General features: G+C 40.5%; 1 protein-coding gene across 1 annotated transcript in view; it reads right to left on the bottom strand.

Annotated features, from left to right (window-relative positions):
* LOC129862377 (protein O-mannosyl-transferase TMTC2-like) overlaps positions 1-21,030 on the bottom strand; it is a 177,062-nt gene extending 156,032 nt beyond the window's left edge. The window contains exon 1 of the mRNA XM_055933976.1: positions 20,588-21,030. Within this exon, the coding sequence (XP_055789951.1) occupies positions 20,588-20,670 (83 nt within the window). The 5' untranslated portion in view covers positions 20,671-21,030. The remainder of the gene's footprint in view (positions 1-20,587) is intronic.
* Positions 21,031-22,488: the final 1,458 nt, after the last annotated feature.

The raw sequence follows: 22,488 nt of genomic DNA, 5'->3' as shown, positions 1-22,488 counted from the left end.
TCTTTTCTCTGCCCCAACAGTGAGGTCTTATTTCACTGTCCGTCCAAAACAACGGCCGACACAACCAGGGCCTTAATTCGGCCATCTGTGACAAATGAGGACCTTCTTTGGGTCCAGGGAGAATAGTGAGACCCACACAGTCCCTTTACAATGCACAAAGGCACAGGTCTGGGCCAGGATGTGTCACAGTCTTATCACAATGTGCCAATGTCCCATGTTACGGGGAAACAAGGCCACCGGGATGACGGTACTGAGAAAAGTGTCTCCTTTATTGGAACGGCGAATTACAGCATCCTTGTTCGATATAGGCAACAAGGGACTTTTTGTTTCTAATGGATTGGGATCTTTACTCGCCCCTCATCGACAGCCCGTTAATCCCATTAATATGAAGAGAGCTCGGCAACCCGGGCTGGAACACGGCATTAGACTGGCCCTCTGAATCCAAGGCCTTGTCTAGACCCATTACTGACACACCCACATGAAATCAAATGATGTGAGACCCATGTCTATTGATGGGGGGAACAATACACCAGGGTTCCCCAACTGGGGGCCCGCGGTTGACTTTATTTGTCCCCCGAAGTTGTCTAAGCAACATGTATATTTGTGGCCTGCTGGAGGTCATTTTGCAGGGCTCTGGCAGTCCACCTCCTTGCACTAAGGCGGAGGTAGCGGTCCTGCTGCTGGGTTGTTGCCCTCCTACGTCCTCCTCCACGTCTCCTGATGTACTGGCCTGTCTCCTGGTAGCGCCTGCATGCTCTGGACACTACGCTGACAGACACAGCAAACCTTTTTGCCACAGTTCGCATTGATGTGCCATCCTGGATGAACTGCACTACCTGAGCCACTTGTGTGGGTTGTAGACTCCGTCTCATGCTACCACTAGAGTGAGAGCACCGCCAGCATTCAAAAGTGACCAAAACATCAGCCAGGAAGCATAGGAACTGAGAAGTGGTCTGTGGTCACCACCTGCAGAATCACTCCTGTTTTGGGTGGTGTCTTGCTAATTGCCTATAATTTCCACCTTTTGTCTATTCCATTTGCACAACAGCATGTGAAATTTATTGTCAATCAGTGTTGCTTCCTAAGTGGACAGTTTGATTTCACAGAAGTGTGATTGACTTGGAGTTACATTGTGTTGTTTAAGTGTTCCCTTTATTTTTTTGAGCAGTGTATATACATTCAGTGGAAAGAAAAAGTATGTGAACCCTTTGGAAATACCTGTATTTCTGCAAAAATTGGTTCTCAAATTTGATCTGATCTTCATCTGTCACAACAATAGACAAACATAGTATGCTTAAACGAATAACACAGAAATTATTGTATTTTTCTTGTCTATATTGAATACATAATTTAAACCTTCACAGTGTAGGTTGGGAAAAGTACGTGAACCCCTAGGCTAATGACTTCTCCAAAAGAGAATTGGAGTCAGGAGTCAGCTAACCTGGTGTCCAATCAATGAGACGAGATTGGAGATGTTGGTTAGAGCTGCCTTGTCCTATAAAAAACACTGACAACGTTTGAGTTTGCTATTCGCCTCGAACAAAAGAGATCTCACAAGACCTAAGATGAAGAATTGTTGACTTGCATAAAGCTGGAAAGGGTTACAAAAGTATCTCTAAAAGCCTTGCTGTTCATCAGTCCACAGTAAGACAAATTGTCTATAAATTGAGAAAGTTCAGCACTGTTGCTACTCTCCCTAGGAGTGGCCATCCTGCAAAGATGACTGCAAGAGCACAGCGCAGAATGCTCAATAAGGTTAAGAAGAATCCTAGAGTGTCAGCTAAAGACTTACAGAAATCTCTGGAACATGCTAATATCTCTGTTGACGAGTCTGCGATACGTAAAACGCTAAACAAGAATGGTGTTCATGGGAGGACACCACCGAAGAAGCCACTGCTGTCCAAAAAAAACATTGCTGTACATCTGAAGTTTGCAAAAGTGCGACTGGATGTTCCACAGCGCTACTGGCAAAATATTCTGTGGACAGATGAAACTACAGTTCAGTTGTTTGGAAGGGACACACAACACTATGTGTGGAGAAAAAAAGACACAGCACACCAACATCAAAACCTCATCCCAACTGTAAAGTATGGTGGAGGGAGCATCATGGTTTGGGGCTGCTTTGTTGCCTCAGGGCCTGGACAGCTTGCTATTATTGACGGAAAAATTAATTCCATGTATATAAAGACATTTTGCAGGAGAATGTTAGGCTATCTTTTTTGGTTACTACATGATTCCATATGTGTTACTTCATAGTTTTGTTACTTCATAGTTTTGATGACTTCACTATTATTCTACAATGTAGAAAATAGTAACAATAAAGAAAAACCCTGGAATGAGTAGGTGTGTCCAAACTTTTGACTGGTACTGTACATGTATATGAGAGAGAGAGATTTTTGGGGGGGACTGTAAAAGACTGTAAAAACATCAGCAAATCAAATCCAAATGATTTTAATTGTGGAAATATGTTCCAAAGTATTCCTATGCGTAATAGAGAGAAAAAGTTGAAGTCGGAAGTTTACATACACCTTAGCAAAACACGTTTAAACCTAGTTTTTCACAATACCTGACATTTAATCTTAGGAAAAATTCCCTGTCTTATGTCAGTTAGGATCAACACTTTATTTTAAGAATGTGAAATGTCAGAATAATAGTAGAGAGAATTATTTATTTCAGCTTTTATTTCTTTCATCACATTCCCACTGGGTCAGATGTTTGCATAAACTCAATTAGTATTTGGTAGCATTGCCTTTAAATTGTTTAACTTGGGTCTGTAACGGTTTTCGTTGGTGGAAGGAGAGGAGGACCAAAATGCAGCGTGGTACGTATCCATAATAACTTTTAATGAGAATGAATACAAAACACAAAAAGAACAAGAGAATCAAAATGAAAACCGAAACAGTCCCGAATGGTGAAAACACTAAAACGGAAAACAACTACCCACAACCCATAGTGGGAAAACAGGCTACTAAGTATGATTCTCAATCAGAGACAACGATCGACACCTGCCTCTGATTGAGAACCATACTAAGCCAAACACATAGAACTATAACGTATCGAACAAAACATAGAAAAACAACATAGAATGCCCACCCCAACTCACGCCCTGACCAAACTAAAATAAAGACATAAAAAAGGAACTAAGCTCAGAATGTGACAGGGTCAAACTTTTCGGGTAGCCTTCCACAAGCTTCCCACAATAAGTTGGGTAAATTTTGGGCAATTCCTCCTGACAGAGCTAGTGTAACTGAGTCAGGTTTGTAGGCCTCCTTGCTCGCACACGCTTTTTCAGTTCTGCCCACAAATTGTCTATGGGATTGAGGTCAGGGCTTTGTGATGGCCACTCCAATACATTGACTTTGTTGTCCTTAAGTCATGTTGCCACAACTTTGGAAGTACGCTTGGGGTCATTGTCCATTTGGAAGACGAATTTGCGACCAAGCTTTAACTTCCTGACTGATGTCTTGAGATGTATCCACGTAATTTTCCTCCCTCATGATGCCATCTATTTTGTGAATTGCACCAATCCCTCCTGCAGCAAAGCACCCCCACAACAGGATGCTGCCACCCCCATGCTTCACAGTTGGGATGGTGTTCTTCGGGTTGCAAGCCTCCACCTTTTTCCACCAAAAATAATGATGGTCATTATGGCCAAACAGTTCTATTTTTGTTTCATCAGACCAGAGGACATTTCTCCAAAAAGTACGATCTTTGTCCCCATGTGCAGTTGCAAACCGTAGTCTGGCTTTTTTATGGCGGTTTTGGAGCAGTGGCTTCTTCCTTGCTGAGCGGCCTTTCAGGTTATGTCGATAGAGGACTCGTTTTACTGTGGATATAGATACTTTTGTACCTGTTTCCTCCAGCATCTTCACAAGGTCCTTTGCTGTTCTGGGATTGATTTGCACTTTTCGCACTACAGTACGTTCATCTCTAGGAGACAGAACGTGTCACCTTCCTGAGCGGTATGATGGCTGCGTGGTCCCATTGTGTTTATACTTGCATACTATTGTTTGTACAGATGAAGGTGGTACCTTCAGGCGTTTGGAAATTGCTCCCAAGAATGAACCAAACTTTTACTGAGGTCTTGACTGATTTCTTTTCATTTTCCCATGATGTCAAGCAAAGAGGCACTGAGTTTGAAGGTAGGCCTTGAAATACATCCACAGGTACACCTCCAATTGAGTCATATGATGTCAATTAGCCTATCAGAAGCTTCTAAAGCCATGACATCATTTCCCTGAAATTTTCCAAGCTGTTTAAAGGCACAGTCCACTTAGTGTATGTAAACTTCTGACCCACTGGAATTGTGATGCAGTGAATTATAAGTGAAATAATCTGTCTGTAAACAATTGTTGGAAAAAGTACTTGTTTCATGCACAAAGTAGATGTCCTAACCGACTTGCCAAAACTATAGTTTGATATCAAGAAATTTGTGGGGTGTTTGAAAAACGAGTTCTAATGACTGCACCCTAAGTGTATGTAAACTTCCAACTTCAACTGTATATGCGATTCTATACAAATGTAAGCAAGGTTTAAAATTATTCTGTTTTAGTCAAATGTTATATCTGTTTGGGGTTCTTGTGGTCAATTTGCAGTCTACAAATGATTTCCAATTATGTTCCGACCCCCTTACCATCCGCTAAAGAAAAGATCAGCCCACGACTGAATCTAGTTGATGATCCCTACACTACACCAGATAACATGTTGGCTATAATTAAATAGCCAGCAAAGAGATTGGAAAAAAGCAAAGAGGGCGCCGATTAAACTCTTTTGCAGCATGCTTCAAGTTCATCTTTAATGCTGTCCACCACAGAGCAGTAAACCCGACAACTACATACGGCCCATTTCTCATCTCTGTGGGTGCCTGTAGGACGATTACAAAGCATCCTGCTTAATTTAGGAGCACTTACTGTGAGGCTGTCGGTCTGTGCACAGGGTCTTTCATGAACTGGTGGGCAGTGACTGATCAGGCCAACCCACACTCACCCTATTCCTACTGCAACTCACACATGACAATCATCTGCCAAGGCAATCACAGAGGCAGCAGAATGGGCCAAGTATATCCAATTTCTCCCATGGCCGATACCAGTCAGCTCCAACAATCAAAGCCGTGGGGAGTTTGATCCCTGCAACCTCTCGACCTGCTCCATGCTGATGCAGCTCATCTCAAATAGCTGGAGAGAGATGGAGGGTAAGACCTCTATCTTAAGACCTAAGTCTAGACACCATCTGGACCATGGTGGTTATGGCTATCTGCTGGCATCTCTGGAACACCTTCATTATGTTAAATGCCATCAATAATTAATTAAAAGTCCAAAGATAATTTACTTGCAATTGATAAGCACTTGACATTTTGCACTACTGTTTTGAATTAACCTACAGTGATATTTTTTTTAATTTTATTTCACCTTTATTTAACCAGGTAGGCCAGTTGAGAACAAGTTCTCATTTACAACTGCGACCTGGCCAAGATAAAGCAAAGCAGTGCGAAACAAAACAACAACACAGAGTTACACATGGAATAAACAAAAGTACAGTCAATAACACAATAGAAAAATCTATATACAGTGTGTGCAAATGAGGTGAGATTAGGGAGGTAAAACAATAAATAGGGCATAGTGGTGAAGTAATTACAATTTAGCAATTAAACACTGGAGTGATGTGCAGAAGATGAATGTGCAAGTAGAGATACTGGGATATGTAAGGTTGCAGAGGATTACAGAGGATATGTAACTTTGAAATTATGTAAAAATATATAGTATGTTATTACAGAGCAGATACCAACCCAAAAGTTTATTACGCTCCACAACGCCCTTGATTTGTCTAACCAAATCCAGTTTTGATCACCTGAAGCAGTGCTTGGACAGTGAGAGCTCAGAGGGATTATGAGTGAGAAAGTTCACCTCAGCGCGGCAGGGTCACACCAGATCACCCAGTGGGAGCTGCCATCACATGTAATAATGTTGACAGTCACTGAGAGAGGCAGTGACCCAGAAAAGAAGGGCAGTAAAAAATCCCCCTGAGTTAGTTAACAGTGTTGCTGTGTGACGTGTAACCTCAATCCCTCCCTCCTTTCCTGTCATTCCATGTTGAGCCTGATTATGTGCTGCAAAGTGCATCAACACAACACATTCTCATGTTCAAACTTGGAATATTGAGCAAATGTTTCCACATTTTATGCGATTCGATTGTTAATTTCAATGGAAACATTGCAGGTATTTGAGCTATTCTTGCTACCACAGCTCAGGAAATGTGGACTGAGGGCCAGTGCCTTTAAATTAAATCAGTTTGTCACGTGAAATACCAAGGTCTCCTCAAATCGTATTCAGAGGTTATTGGCAGTTCGAAAAATGTGCATCGTATCTAGTCAACTGTTTCCCATGACCTAAAAGTGAACTGATCGTATCCAAGGCTAAAATGTTTCAAGTAATTATGTGGGTTTGTGGGAAACTGAAGCAATGCACAACATACTGAAACCTCTTATTAATAGTATTTTTAGCAACAAATACTGAAAGCTTTTTAGACTCGCATTTGTGGCGAGAGTGAAAATAACATGTTCATGTCTGCTGGAAAATACAGTTATGAAGTGAAGTCAACCCATGTATCACTGATCAGAACTGTGCTGATCTTATTAGACTGTAGATGAGAAATCCTATGTCTGATCACAATTGAAACCAACTTCTAAGCATTTGCATTAAGGGAACAATAACTGCATTACTCAATAACTGGAAGTCGCAAGAGATAGGCCTAATGATAGAATGGAAGGACATTGTATTGTATGGTAAACCATTGAAATAAGAGAACATTTCAAAACTCTTCCGAGTCTCAATGGCGTTCAAAGAAATCTCAAAGCACATGGAAAAATAACAGGTGTCAATGTGTGAACAATACAAAGGACCCCTCTCACATGGACCTCTTAGATGGCTTCATCGCTCAGACTATCTGTCATCTGGCAAACACTGACATCTCCATCCTGGTTGCACTGAACATGTTCCTCTTGACTCCACCTCAAACCCGAGGGCACAGGGGAGAAAAACCCTCAACGCTTCTCAAATGTGACCATCTGGCGGCGGCCGGCTGAAGATTAGAGCGGGAGGTCTTGCACGCCTTGTCTGCCGTCCGTGTATCCACCCCACTCTGGAGGCTTCCACTAATTACAGAGTACTGGGAGAGACTGAGGGAGATATGCTCAGACTGTTAGGTTGACGCCCTTGGGTTCTTGGGCTCTTTACATTCCCATAGCGCTGGGGCTGGGGTTGGGCTGGGCTGGGCTGGGGTTGGGCTGGGGCGGGCTGAGCCGGGGCGGGGTTGTGCTTGGGCTGGGTGGACACTACAGGCAGGGCTGGAGCAAAGCAGAGCAGAGCAGAGCAGAGCAGAGCCCAGACAGCAGTACCACAGAAAACCAACCAGGGCCAGCGAAGGCTATTTACAGGGCTCAGGTAGCCTTACACGGACAGACAACTGTATATAGCTTACTGACCCTGGAACTGACCCTGTATATTGCTACTGACCCTGGAACTGACCCTGTATATAGCTTACTGACCTTGGAACTGACCCTGTACATAGCTTACTGACCCTAGAACTGACCCTGCATATAGCTTGCTGACCCTGGAAATGACCCTGTATATAGCTTACTGACCCTGGAACTGACCCTGTACATAGCTTACTGACCCTATAACTGACCCTGTATATAGCTTACTGACCCTAGAACTGACCCTGCATATAGCTTACTGACCCTGGAAATGACCCTGTATATAGCTTACTGACCCTGAAACTGACCCCGTATATAGCTTACTGACCCTATAACTGACCCTGTATATAGCTTACTGACCCTGGAACTGACCCTGTACATAGCTTACTGACCCTATAACTGACCCTGTATATAGCTTACTGACCCTGGAACTGACCCTGTACATAGCTTACTGACTCTATAACTGACCCTGTATATAGCTTACTGACCCTGGAACTGGCCCTGTATATAGCTTACAGACCCTAGAACTGACCTTGTATATAGCTTACTGACCCCAGAACTGACCCTGGAACTGACCCTGTACACAGCTTACTGACCCTAGAACTGACCCTGTACATAGATTACTAACCCTAGAACTGACCCTGTATATAGCTTACTGACCCTAAAACTGACCCTGGAACTGACCCTGTACATAGCTTACTGACCCTAGAACTGACCCTGTATATAGCTACTGACCCTGTATATAGCTTACTGACCCTGGAACTGACGCTGGAACTGACCCTGTATATAGCTTACTGACCCTGGAAATGGCCCTGTACATAGCTTACTGACCCTAGAACTGACCCTGCATATAGCTTACTGACCCTGGAACTGGCCCTGTATATAGCTTACTGACCCTGGAAATGGCCCTGTACATAGCTTACTGACCCTAGAACTGACCCTGCATATAGCTTACTGACCCTGGAACTGGCCCTGTATATAGCTTACTGACCCTGGAACTGGCCCTGTATATAGCTTACTGACCCTGGAAATGGCCCTGTACATAGCTTACTGACCCTAGAACTGACCCTGCATATAGCTTACTGACCCTGGAACTGGCCCTGTGTATTGCTTACTGACCCTGGAACTGACCCTGTACATTGCTTACTGACCCTGGAACTGGCCCTGTGTATTGCTTACTGACCCTGGAACTGACCCTGCATATAGCTTACTGACCCTAGAACTGACCCTGCATATAGCCACTGACCCTGGAACTGACCCCGTATATAGCTTACTGACCCTGGAACTGGCCCTGTATATAGCTTACTGACCCTGGAACTGACCCCGTATATAGCTTACTGACCCTGGAACTGACCCTGTATATAGCTTACTGACCCTGGAACTGACCCTTGAACTGACCCTGTACATAGCTTACTGACCCTAGAACTGACCCTGTATATAGCTTACTAACCCTAGAACTGACCCTGTATATAGCTTACTGACCCTGAAACTGACCCTGGAACTGACCCTGTACATAGCTTACTGACCCTGGAACTGACCCCGTATATAGCTTACTGACCCTGGAACTGACCCTGTATATAGCTTACTGACCCTGGAACTGACCCGGTACATAGCTTACTGACCCTGGAACTGGCCCTGTGTATAGCTTACTGACCCTGGAACTGGCCCTGTATATAGCTACTGACCCTGGAACGGACCCTGTATATAGTTACTGACCCTGGAACTGACCCCGTATATAGCTACTGACCCTAGAACTGACCCTGTATATAGCTTACTAACCCTAGAACTGACCCTGTATATAGCTTACTGACCCTGAAACTGACCCTGGAACTGACCCTGTACATAGCTTACTCACCCTAGAACTGACCCTGTATATAGCTACTGACCCTGGAACTGACCCTGTATATAGCTACTGACCCTGGAACTGACCATGCAAATAGCTTACTGAACCTAGCTACTGACCCTGGAACTGGCCCTGTATATAGCTACTGACCCTGGAACTGGCCCTGTATATAGCTACTGACCCTGTAAACTGGCCCTGTATATATCTACTGACCCTGTAAACTGGCTCTGTATATAGCTACAGACCCTGTAACTGGCCCTGTATATAGCTACTGACCCTGGAACTGGCCCTGTATATAGCCACTGACCATGGAACTGGCCCTGTATATAGCTACTGACCCTGTAACTGGCCCTGTATATAGCTTACTGACCCTGGAACTGGCCCTGTATATAGCTACTGACCCTGGAACTGGCCCTGTATATAGCTTACTGACCCTGGAACTGGCCCTGTATATAGCTACTGACCCTGGAACTGGCCCTGTATATAGCTTACTGACCCTGGAACTGGCCCTGTATATAGCTTACTGACCCTGGAACTGGCCCTGTATATAGCTTACTGACCCTGGAACTGGCCCTGTATATAGCTTACTGACCCTGGAACTGGCCCTGTATATAGCTTACTGACCCTGGAACTGACCCCGTATATAGCTTACTGACCCTGGAACTGGCCCTGTATATAGCTTACTGACCCTGGAACTGGCCCTGTATATAGCTTACTGACCCTGGAACTGACCCCGTATATAGCTTACTGACCCTGGAACTGGCCCTGTATATAGCTTACTTACTTTCTTGTGTTCTTCTTATTTCCGTGTTTTTGTTCTACTTTACCTTTTTTATAGTCCTACTGATACTGATTACTGCATTGCTGGGAAAGAGCAGGCAGGGAAGGCATTTCACTGTACTTGTGCACGTGACAATCAAACTTTAAACACACACAGCACTCTGACTACACTATAAGAGGCAGAGGTTGTTAATTGACAGAAAGCTACTTAAAGACGTGTCATCAAACAAAGTGATTCAATACAGTTTGAGCTACTCAACCACTCCTTAATGCGATACGTGGAAGACTGGGAACATACAGTAAATGTCAAGGTTTATTTATAACAGATTACTGGGCAGGCAGGAACTATGGACCATGAATCCATACTGAACATTAAGTAACAACATGTTGGGGGGGAAATTATTCATCCTACCTCTAAGCAGTGCTTGATATCTGTAAAAATATGATTCTAATTATATTCCACATATCCCTACTTTATCATAAAAAAGTCTAGGAATTTCGGGATTCCACTGCCTCTCCCCAACCGAAGAAGCCTTGAGTGTCAATGACCTGAAGCATTTGCGCTCTGGCCATCAAGTCCCAGACCACATCATCCGACTGCAGTGCTACAGGCTTTGACTGCATCCCCTCCCCTCTCTGTCAGGCCACAGCAACGTTCAGGAAGGCTCTGTCCTCAATAACAAACTACGTATGTCATTCATTCATTGGATGTCATAAGGTGAATGCACCAATTTGTAAGTCGCTCTGGATAAGAGCGTCTGCTAAATGACTTAAATGTAAATGTAAAATTCACACATTTATATATATCACCATCCTAACAAGATCACATTGTAGCTGAGAAAGGGATGTGTGCCATGCAGCATTTTTTATTTTTTATTTCACCTTTATTTAACCAGGTAGGCTAGTTGAGAACAAGTTCTCATTTACAACTGCGACCTGGCCATTGTTGAAGAAGAGCAAGGCATTTCATACTAGCCATGACAAGAGATATAATGCATTCGGAAAGTATTCAGACCCCTTGACTTTTTCCACATTTTGTTACGTTACAGCCTTATTCTTAAATTTATTAAATATTTTTTCCCCTCATCTATCTGCACACAATACCCCATAATGACAAAGCAAATACAGGAAAAACAGACCTTTTGCTCAGTAAATTGTTGGGCCAGCATCCCGGAGCTGCCTCTTCACTGTTGATGTTGAGACTGGTGTTTTGTGGGTACTATTTAATGAAGCTTCCAGTTGAGGACTTGTGAGGCATCTGTTTCTCAAACTAGACACTCTAATGTACTTGTCCTCTTGCTCAGTTGTGCACCGGGGCCTCCCACTCCTTTTTCTATTCCGGTTAGAGCCAGTTTGCGCTGTTCTGAGACGGGAGTATTACACAGCTTTGTATGAGATCTTCAGTTTCTTGGCAATTTCTTGCATGGAATAGCCTTCATTTCTCAGAACAAGAATAGACTGACGCGTTTCAGAAGAAAGTTCTTCGTTTCTGGACATTTTGAGCCTGTAATTAAACCCACAAATGCCGATGCTCCAGATACTCACCTAGTCTAAAGAAGGACAGTTTTATTGCTTCTTTAATCAGAACAACAATTTTCAGCTGTTCTAACATAATTACAAAAGGGTTTTCTAATGATCAATTAGCCTTTTAAAATGATAAACTTGGATTAGCTAACACAACGTGCCATTGGAACACAGGAGTAATGGTTGCTGATAATGGGCCTCTGTACGCATATGTAGATATTCCATAAATCTGCCGTTTCCAGCTACAATAGTCATTTACAACATTAACAATGTATCCACTGTATTTCTGATCAATTTGATGGTATTTTAATGGACAAAAAAATTGCTTTTGTTTCAAAACCAAGGACATTCTAAGTGACCCCAAACCTTTGAACGGTAGTGTATGTAAATACGTTTTTTCTGCAGAAATGTCTAAAAACCTGTTTTCTCTTAGTCATTATAGGGTATTGTGTGTAGATTGAGGATTTTTTAAATGTGATCCATTTTAGTATAAGGCTGTAACGTAAACATTTTGGGGAAAAAGTCAAGGGGTCAAGTCACGGGGTCTGAATACTTTCCGAAGGTAATGTAACTCAAACAATATAGTGATATTGTAACTCTTATGTACCATAAGGGTATAGTACTTTCAGATCAATGCTCTCATTTCATCATGAAATTGTCAACAATATTTCAGAAAAGAGCATGTAGGTATAGGCCTAGGCCTTCTGAAAAATGTAAATCTCTATATCTGTTTTCTAAGAAGACATTAAGTTGATCAACTCCCTCAGGGCTGACGCAGGAGAACAGCTGTATTTTCCCACTCCTGTCCTCCACATTTCCCTTTGATTCAGTTCAGTACCATCCAAACAAAATCACGGATGTTTTTGCAACATAAATCCAAATCACCAACAATAATGCTGATGATGCAGCTAATGCCTTAGCCATGTTCACAACACCTGCAGAGTGCAGACCCTTTCTTTTTCTGCAGGGTCATACATCAATCGCATCTGGACAGGTTCATAGCAATTCAGAGAATGAAATTGGGCAATATTTTTCTCCTGACACAAACCTATTCACTCCTATCGGTGGTAAAGGTCTCAGGATTATAGCAATAGACAGAGATATGAACAACACGTATGACATATGACTCACTATGTTGTCATCCAGGTGTCAAGGCTCTGTGTGATAATGATGACCGTGCCCAGATGGAAAACTCCCAGAAGTAATTCTGACATCACAAAATGGAGTAATTGTCCACTCCTCAAGGCTGGGCTGTTTGTGCAGGGAGTTGGTTGTGGTGGTGGTGGTGAAAGCATTGACAGAAGAAAGCCTTGTGAGGCACCTCCATTCCTCCATAGAAAAGTTATCTTCGGTGCTAGGCTAGCAAACACATTGCACAAAACGTGTAGTTACGGTGTTGTTAACTTAGACCATGATGAGTTACAATTAATAACAACTGGTACGTGGCAGGTGACTTAAATTAACCAGTAAAACCAGTGACCTTTCATCAGGTTTGTCCTACTGAGATCTGACTCAGCAAACCCTACATTCATTAAAGCAGGCAGAGCACTCCATTCTTGTAGGCTCTATTTTCTCAAGAATAAAACTGAAAGTAACAAGAACAGTATAATGATGTATTCCTGAGCAACATGGGAAATCCTCATGTGGCATGCTGTCAGCCACCCTCGGTGCTCCTGGCTATGCTCAATGCACAACTGCCACATTGGATTTCAACTTTTAATCAGTACATTATTTAAGTCTCATACAGCTGCAACTGCAATGGCATTTGGAAATCATGACCCATCTTGAGTTGGGCTCTGGGATGGTGCAACTGTTGAGAAAGTGAGCTTATGGTTGTGTGGGGGTAAGGGCTGAGTGTGTATGTGTGTATCCCACAACTGTTGCGAAAGAAGAAGTAAAAGATGTAAGGTACAATAGAGGATGATCCACAGCTATATATAATACAAATCGAGGTGACGGCAATGGAAATGCATATGGCAATTGATTTACTTCAATTCGGTAAATGGAACTGTATGCTCTTTTCAAAGAATGGATCCCAGTCGGTTCAGGGCTATGGGATACAGGGGGTCGAGGGTGGTCTGCCGGGCATTGGGATGACAAGCCATCTCGAGATGAGGCCTTTTAGCGGGTGGAATAGTAGGGACCAATTGGAGGTTTACTTAGTAGAAATGCAAATATCATGGTACAACTATATAGACACTCAATCATGATGTTACTTTTTAATAGTACGTTTACAAAAATATATTCTGATTAAAAGAATGAAAGGTGTGTCTCATGGTAAGTGGTGAAATAAGTATAGCCAGTTACAATTGTAATGGCTTAGCAGATAATAAGAAAAGACGATCAGTATTTACCTGGCTAAAAGAGAAGGATTATAATATTTATTGTTTACAGGAAACCCATTCAACAGTTTTAGATGAAGTTTTGTGGAAAAAGAACTGGGTGGGCAAAATATATTTCTCCCATGGGCAAAGAAATTCAAAAGGGGTGATGATCTTAATTAACAATAATTTTGATCCAAATGTGCAAATTGTCCAAACAGATCCTCAAGGTAGATGGATTATTTTAAATATGTTATTGGACAATAAACAAATATGGCTTGTTAACCTATACGGTCCGAATAATGATGATCCAAGCTTCTTTGAAAATATATATAAGAACTTATCAACTCTACAAGCAACACTAGACTCTATTATTATAATGGGAGATTTTAATACGGTATTAAATAGCTCTATAGACCGGAAAGGAAATCACACTACAAATTATCACCCTCAGGCACTTAAGGAAATCATGAATGTCATGGATATATTGGAATTAGTGGATATATGGAGACTTAAATACCCTGATTTAGTGAGATATACATGGCGGAGGCTGAATCAAGCTAGTCGTCTTGACTACTTTCTTATTCCATTCTCTCTGGCACCAAAAGTTAAAAAAGTGTTGATAGGGGATAGAATGCGGTCGGATCATCACCTAATTGGCATATATATTTCTCTTACAGAATTTCCACGTGGGCGAGGATATTGGAAATTTAATCAAAGTCTACTAGATGATAAATTGTTTAGAACTAGGACAGAAGATTTTATAACTGACTTTTTCAGACATAACATAGGTACAGCAGATCCCCTTATTGTATGGGACACTTTTAAGTGTGCCTTTAGAGGCCATGCAATTCAGTACTCATCTATAAAACAAAAGCAATTTAGATCAAAAGAGTCCATATTAACAAAGGAAATTGAAGGACTAACAGTACAGTTAGATAGCAACAAAAACGGTACCATAGAGATACACAATAATTTAGAGGAAAAACAAAAAGAAATGGAGGAGCTTATTCAAGAAAGATCCAGTGTAATATATTATAAAAATAAAGCGAACTGGATGGAATATGGGGAAAAATGCACCAAATTCTTTTTCAATCTTCAATATAGAAATGCTACCAAAGAAAATGTATTAAAACTTGTGACAAATGATGGAGTCACGCATGATTCACCAAATGATATTTTGAAAGAGGAAGTAAAGTACTTTAAGAATATGTTTTCGTTTCAGGCTCCTCCATCTCCACTAACTGAAACTAATTGTATGGATTTTTTTCCTATTAATAATGTAAAATTAACATCTGAACAGAAAGACTCATGTGAAGGCCAAATTACAGAGGAGGAACTGCTTGTTGCAATTGGGGCCTTTAAAGATGGGAAAACTCCAGGGCTGGATGGCATACCAGTGGAAGTATACAAAAGTTTTTTGATATACTCAAAGGACCATTATTAACTTGTTTTAACCACTCCTATATAAATGGTAGATTATCAGACACACAACAAGAAGGTCTGATATCGTTATTACTGAAACAGGACCCAAGTGGTATATATAAAGATCCAGTCCAATTAAAAAATTGGAGACCTCTTACACTTCAGTGTTGTGATGCAAAAATCCTAGCAAAATGCTTGGCGCATAGAATAAAAAAAGTTTTGTCAGATATTATTCATCCTAATCAGACAGGTTTTTTACATGGATGATACATTGGAGATAATATAAGGCAAGTACTGGAAACAATAGAACACTATGAGATATCGGGGACACCAGGCCTGGTTTTCATAGCTGATTTTGAAAAGGCTTTTGATAAAGTACGACTGGAGTTTATATATAAATGCCTAGAATATTTCAATTTTGGGGAATCTCTTATAAAATGGGTTAAAATTATGTATAGTAACCCTAGGTGTAAAATAGTAAATAATGGCTACATCTCAGAAAGTTTTAAACTATCTAGAGGAGTAAAACAAGGTTGTCCACTATCGGCATATCTATTTATTATTGCCATCGAAATGTTAGCTGTTAAAATTAGATCAAACATTAATATTAAAGGATTAGAAATCCATGGCTTAAAAACTAAGGTGTCATTGTACGCTGATGATTCATGTTTTCTTTGAAAACCACAACTAGAGTCTCTCCAGGGCCTCATAGAGGATCTAGATACCTTTGCTATCCTCTCTGGATTAAAACCAAATTATGATAAATGTACCATATTACGTATTGGATCACTAAAAAATACACATTTTATATTGCCATGTAGTTTACCAATTAAATGGTCTGACGGAGATGTGGACATACTCGGTATAAAAATTCCAAAAGAAAGAAATGATCTCACTCCAATAAATTTTTATAGAAAGTTAGCAAAAATAGATAAGATCTTGCTACCATGGAAAGGAAAATACCTGTCTATTTGTGGAAAAATCACCCTAATTAGATCTTTAGTCATATCACAGTTTACCTATTTGCTTATGGTTTTGCCTACACCTAGTGACCTGTTTTTTAAATTATATGAACAAAAAATATTCAATTTTATTTGGAACGGCAAGCCAGATAAAATTAAAAGGGCCTATTTATATAACGAATATGAATTCGGAGGGCAGAAATTATTAAATATTAAAGCATTAGACCTCTCACTAAAGGCATCGGTCATACAAAAGTTATACTTAAATCCAAACTGGTTCTCTAGTAAACTGGTACGAATGTCTCATCCTATGTTCAAGAAGGGCCTTTTTCCCTTTATTCAGATTACACCTGCTCATTTTCGGTTGTTTGAAAAGGAAATGATCTCCAAAATATCCTTATTCTTTAAACAAGCCTTAGAAAGTTGGTTGCAATTTCAGTTTAATCCACCTGAAAGGACGGAACAAATAGTACAACAAATATTGTGGTTAAATTCAAATATAATAATTGATAAAAAAACTGTATTTATCGAAGAAATGTTTAAAAAAGGTATAATTTTTGTGAATGATATCATAAATAGGACTGGTGGAGTTATGTCACACATGCAGCTAACACAGACATATGGAAAAGTCTGCTCTACCCAAAATTACAACCAATTAATTGCAGCATTACCACAAAAATGGAAGAGGCAAGTAGAAGGGGAAAAAAGTAAGGAACTTGTATGTCGGCCCTGTATTAAAGAACAAAAATGGTTAAAGAAAAGTGTGATAAATAAAAACATATACCAATTTCATTTAAGGACCAAAAAACTAACAGCTGTGCCATACAAATTGCAAAATAGTTGGGAAGAGATTTTCGATGTACCCATTCCATGGCACATGGTTTATGAATTGATACGCAAAACAACGCCGGATTCAAAACTTAGAATTTTTCAATATAAATTACTGTACAAAATTCTTGCAACTAATAGAATGTTATATATATGGGGTATACAATCTTCCCAGCTCTGCAGATTCTGTTGTGAGGAGGCAGAGTCATTAGATCATTTATTTTGGTATTGTCCATATGTAGCTCGTTTTTGGTCACAGGTCCAGGAATGGCTGAAGAATTGCAACATTTGCCTAAAACTAACGCTACAGATAGCAATACTGGGGGATTTGAAAAGCCATAGTCAATCAATCAATAATATAATAATTATTTTGGCAAAGATGTTTATTTTTAATTTACAATCTGTAGAAGCTATGAGAATAGGAAGGTTCAGGTCTTTTGTGAAGCATCACAGCACAGTTGAGAAATGTATGGCAAATAGAAATCCGAAATGGATGATGTTGGAAGATAGATGGGAGGGGTTGGGTGGAGCTGAAGGGTGGGACTAATAACAAGATAAACAATATAGGGCATACGGGATCTGTGAAATGTGTATAGGTGCGGAGCTTTTGTGAAATAGCACAGTTACAAGTGGAAATAAAATTGGATGGACAACAGAAATAGAGGAAGGACTAAGAACAAATAAGAGAGAACTATTGTAAAGTGGACTGTGTCTGTAAGATAGGTATAAGATGTAGAAATTGAAGGTAAAAGCAGAAGTGTTTATAAGTTTACTCCAATTGGGGGATTGGTGGTAGGGTCGCGGGGAATAATAATAAAGGCATATTCTTTAAAAAAGTATGTATGTCTATATAGGTATGTGTATGTATATATGTGTATATGTATGCATACGTATATGGATATATATATTTACCCAAAAAAATATGGGGGAATGGAAATGATGCAGACAATTACATTGGAAGCAACATTCTTTCCGCAATACTAAGCTGATCCACCCCTAGAAAAAAAAAAAAAAAAAAAAAAAAAGTCAAAGCAGTTTCTCAACTAGTGTACAAAATTGCTTTCTGAATTTCGAGAGGAAGATGTATTACACGTTGAGACAAAATATCCATATTTGATTGGTTGCAATTTATAATTGAAGAAATTCAGTTGTTTGGTGCACAACTACATGTAGCCTAAAGGTATAGATAACAGATTGTCATGTTAGAAGGTGAAAAACGATTTGCATTGAAATTACCTCAAATATTATTCTAACGAGTGGTATCCAATCCGATAAGATCCTTATTAGACAGTTTTTAGGTTTATGGTTTAAATTCAGTTCTCCCCAAAAAGTGAGCTCATGGTTTGATAAAGATGAAGCTTCTTATCCACACATATGATATCAGCCATTATTAATCCCTTGTCCCCATCGTTATACCACATCTGCTTCTTCTCCAGGCAAATCACATGTTAACATGTCAGGATACCACCTGACTAATGACTACTAATAACATACTGTACAAGTCTGAGCAAAACGACAGCGGTAAAAACAGATGGGATAGTTAGTATGTGATATCCCAGAAACAAAAAGCAGTTGATATGGTTTGGGCTTCAGCACAGTAAACCAGTGGGTTTGTCATAAGTTAGACTATTATTACAATGGCCATTAGTTTAAAATGGAGGATATTATATTCACATGGGGGTGCGTGCTACACACACACACATGCAAGCACACACACACTACAACCTGGAGGCTGAAATGTAGAATGTGTACACTGACACATCTCAGTGGTCTTGCAGCAGTCAGTGGTAGCCTTAACCTCTCCACATTGTAGCCACTCCCGGGCAGATTTATGACAACTGAACACCGCTGCTGTCACATGAGTGATGGTGTGTCCTGAGCACAAAGTACAAAGGCGTATACTCCTGTATAAGTTTATGACTCCATCACAAAAATGTAGGCTATAAGATTACAATGAAACTTTGGCCGCTGGTTCGAATATCCGAGCCGACAAGGTGAAAAATCTGCCAATGTGCCCTTGAGCAAGGCACTTAACCCTAATTCGCTCCAGTGGCGCCGTACTACTATGGCTGACCCTGTAAAACAACACATTTCAGTGTGCCTATCCGGTGTATGTGGGGGAAAAAACATGCAAAAAAACAAACATCACACCACTTGGCATGAGTGCAGTAGATTTACGCTCACTGAACAGCATCCCCAGGCTACATTTTAATGGTCTCAATGCATCCATAGAAACAGTAGCACTTATACTAATAACTTAATTTCCTATAGGGCATAGCTGTCCAAATACATAACAATGATGGCTCTAATTCTGCATGTATCAAACCTTTTTATAAGCAGTTAAGCTATTGACCAAATGATTGAAGTGTAATGCATTGGCATCCACACTACAGTATAAGCCTCCTATGTAGTACACTGCATTACTTACTTATCATAGACCACCAGATTAGTTTAAAAAACTTGGTGTACATTTAGACATCAGGCATTACAAGCTAAAACCTTATATTTAAATTATTAATCATTCAATTAATAAATCAACCAAGCTATTATACTGAGGCCATAGCGGATTAAATGCCCAGCAGTAGGTCTATAGCAGTAAGTAGTTGGTAAAAGAAAAGTGCTAAGGTTTTGTGTTAAGATCTTCATTCCTTACAGGTATTTAAATCTGTTTGGCACAATACATTCTCAGGCCCGGGAGAAATAGTATTTCCCTGGAGGCAAATACATTTTCACGGTGCAGTCCAGACGGCAACAGACTGAACTGAACGCATCTCCACTTTTAAGACCGGTACTTTTCCATGGAGCGTGAACTACTTGAGAATTGATCGATCTGCAAAAAAAAGCTCGCTGTTTTTAAGACATGTCCTATTGCCTATTTAAAACAGGGTTGGCTTATTTAATTTGTTTAGGATCATCAATCATTATTGTCTGTTAGAGTAATGATATTCATAAAATATGATTCACCTGTTTCTCGGGACGGTACAGCACCCAACAAATACGACTGGTTCACACGTAATTTGAACAGACTTGGTCATGATAACGGTTTTATTTTAGTGCTGTGCCATGGACATGGTGATTATGGGATACAATGTATCAAATTACTCCCGTAATCATTTTGTAGCGTTGGGTTAATTTCGCCTGCAATAATGTATCATCGTCTCAGGATTCAAACTTTATGCAATGACACTTTGTACTGGCAAGCTATGCCTGCTGTTTACCAAGACCTTGCCGCCAACACAGAGCTGACAAAAGTCACCCTCCCTCCGCCCGCCATTCCTTATGCTACCGCGAAATGTTGTATAGAAATGTGAACACGTTTCTTACTATGCCAAGCAATAAACTACCATTATGCAAAACCATTGTGTTGTATGACAATATGGGCAGAACAGCAATGCCATCCGACGCGGGCGTCATCTGTCATTCATTCATGTACCTGTCATCGTAGCAGAAATCAGCGCCCAGAGTGTTGACATAGAGGACCAAAGCCACAGCGCTGCACACGAATTCTGCAATCATTTCTCAAAAAAGAAAACAAGAAAAGAAAACGAAGAACAGTGGAGATAGATCTCAAATCCGATCTCTATTCTCTCTCTCCGTCTTTGTCAAGATGTCTCTACGAAAACAGAAATTCCAATTCCCCATCCTCGCAAAGTGTTGAAAGTGGATAATCCAGGCATCCTCCTTCTAACCCATTTTGAGCTAGAGGAAGGCAGTTTTGATCCGACACGAAATAGAACAAAACGGCCAGCATTTACGGTTTCTGTGACTGCATTTGCACGCCTTTCCTACAAGACTGCTCCTATGATGCATAGTGAGTGGTCCGCTGGATAAACGTCGTGATTGAGCCGCGTGTGGTTCAAAGGATATTCTGCGCATGTGCGATGCCCCTCCTCCCAACAGTGAATAGAAGAAAGGATGCTAATGATTTGAGGATTAGGCTAGACTGCATGGTGATGGCACACCTCTTGATTGCGAACCGCTGGTATCCCCCATAGCCTTTCTATATGTATTCTAGCCGTGATTATATAGTCCATTGTGAGTGTGAATATGGCATTCTTGGTTTAAAGGAACAGGGACACCGGTCGCGCGTGTTTTTTACACCCTCTGGGGAGATCTTTGTATACAGAGCATAGTCGCATAATCTGGTTTTAAACCGAGCAGTAGGCTATAAACAGTACTTGGTTAGGGCCACACTGCCCCAGGCATACAAACACTAGGTTTGATCTACCCTCCACTGAAACCATTTTTTAAATATAAATATCATTTAAACTAATTGAATAGAACTACTGACCCACAAGGATACAAAATATTATTTATTCCGCCTTCAAATGTCTGTTGATTATTGGATTATAAAATCTGAAAATGGCATAATGGTTGTTGTTCATTACTCTTAAATAACCAATCAACAGACATTTGATTAGAGACTAAGGATTGCATGTCAGAAATGAGAATGTGAAATGAAAGGTGTCTTCTCTAAAGTGTTACAACACGTTAACCCTGTAGTAAATATTCCATTGAGGCTTGCCTTCAGAGGCAAAACACTCCACTTAAATTGCAATAAACCTGAGGCAGAAAAAATAGTCCAATTAAAAAAAAGAACAAACAATATTCTAAGCAGACTAAACTCCACTCCATGTTGAACGAAGTTTCTGATTAGAATACTCCACAAACGGAGTGGAGCAGAGACAAGACTTTGTGGAATCTAGCTCCGACTACATCAATTCGCCCAAGATCAATACTTAAAAAAATGTAAATTATGAAACGCCAACCTTGTACCTGTGTTCGTCCTCAGTATTTGCATACCTTTCTTTATTTCCATACTTTTTCAATAAACATTAATCAAATACAACCACAGACATCAGAAACTTCCTTCACCATGGAGTGGAGTTTATTCCGCTACCTCATGAGATCATTTGAAGTTAAATTGTGTTAAAGAAATCTACGGCAGAGAAATAATATGACCGCCTGGGGGGGAAAATATATTTCATGGGGAAGTAGGTATAATATCTGAATGACCTATTACTATAACTACATGGTTATAACACACTATAACAGATCCATTCATGTAGTATGAATCAAGGCAGGCGGGGTGTCTTTACAGCAATCATTTACTTTTTTCTTGATGTGTGGCCATTGCAGGCTACTACGACGAGTGCTTCCATTGGTCTTTGAAAACATCCAGTAGAGGGCTCACAGCAAGAAGAGCAACACTGACTGTTCTCAGCAACAGGGAGTCAAACTTTGAAGCAATGCAGCACAGTCATTCTTCCAACTGTATCAAGTGTTGTACACTAAAGCAAGTATTTTCAATATGCACTATTGGAATAATATAAC

Source organism: Salvelinus fontinalis, chromosome 9 (genome assembly GCF_029448725.1).
Source record: "Salvelinus fontinalis isolate EN_2023a chromosome 9, ASM2944872v1, whole genome shotgun sequence".
Classification (NCBI taxonomy): Eukaryota; Metazoa; Chordata; class Actinopteri; order Salmoniformes; family Salmonidae; genus Salvelinus; species Salvelinus fontinalis.
This window is presented reverse-complemented; position numbering and strand designations above follow the sequence as displayed.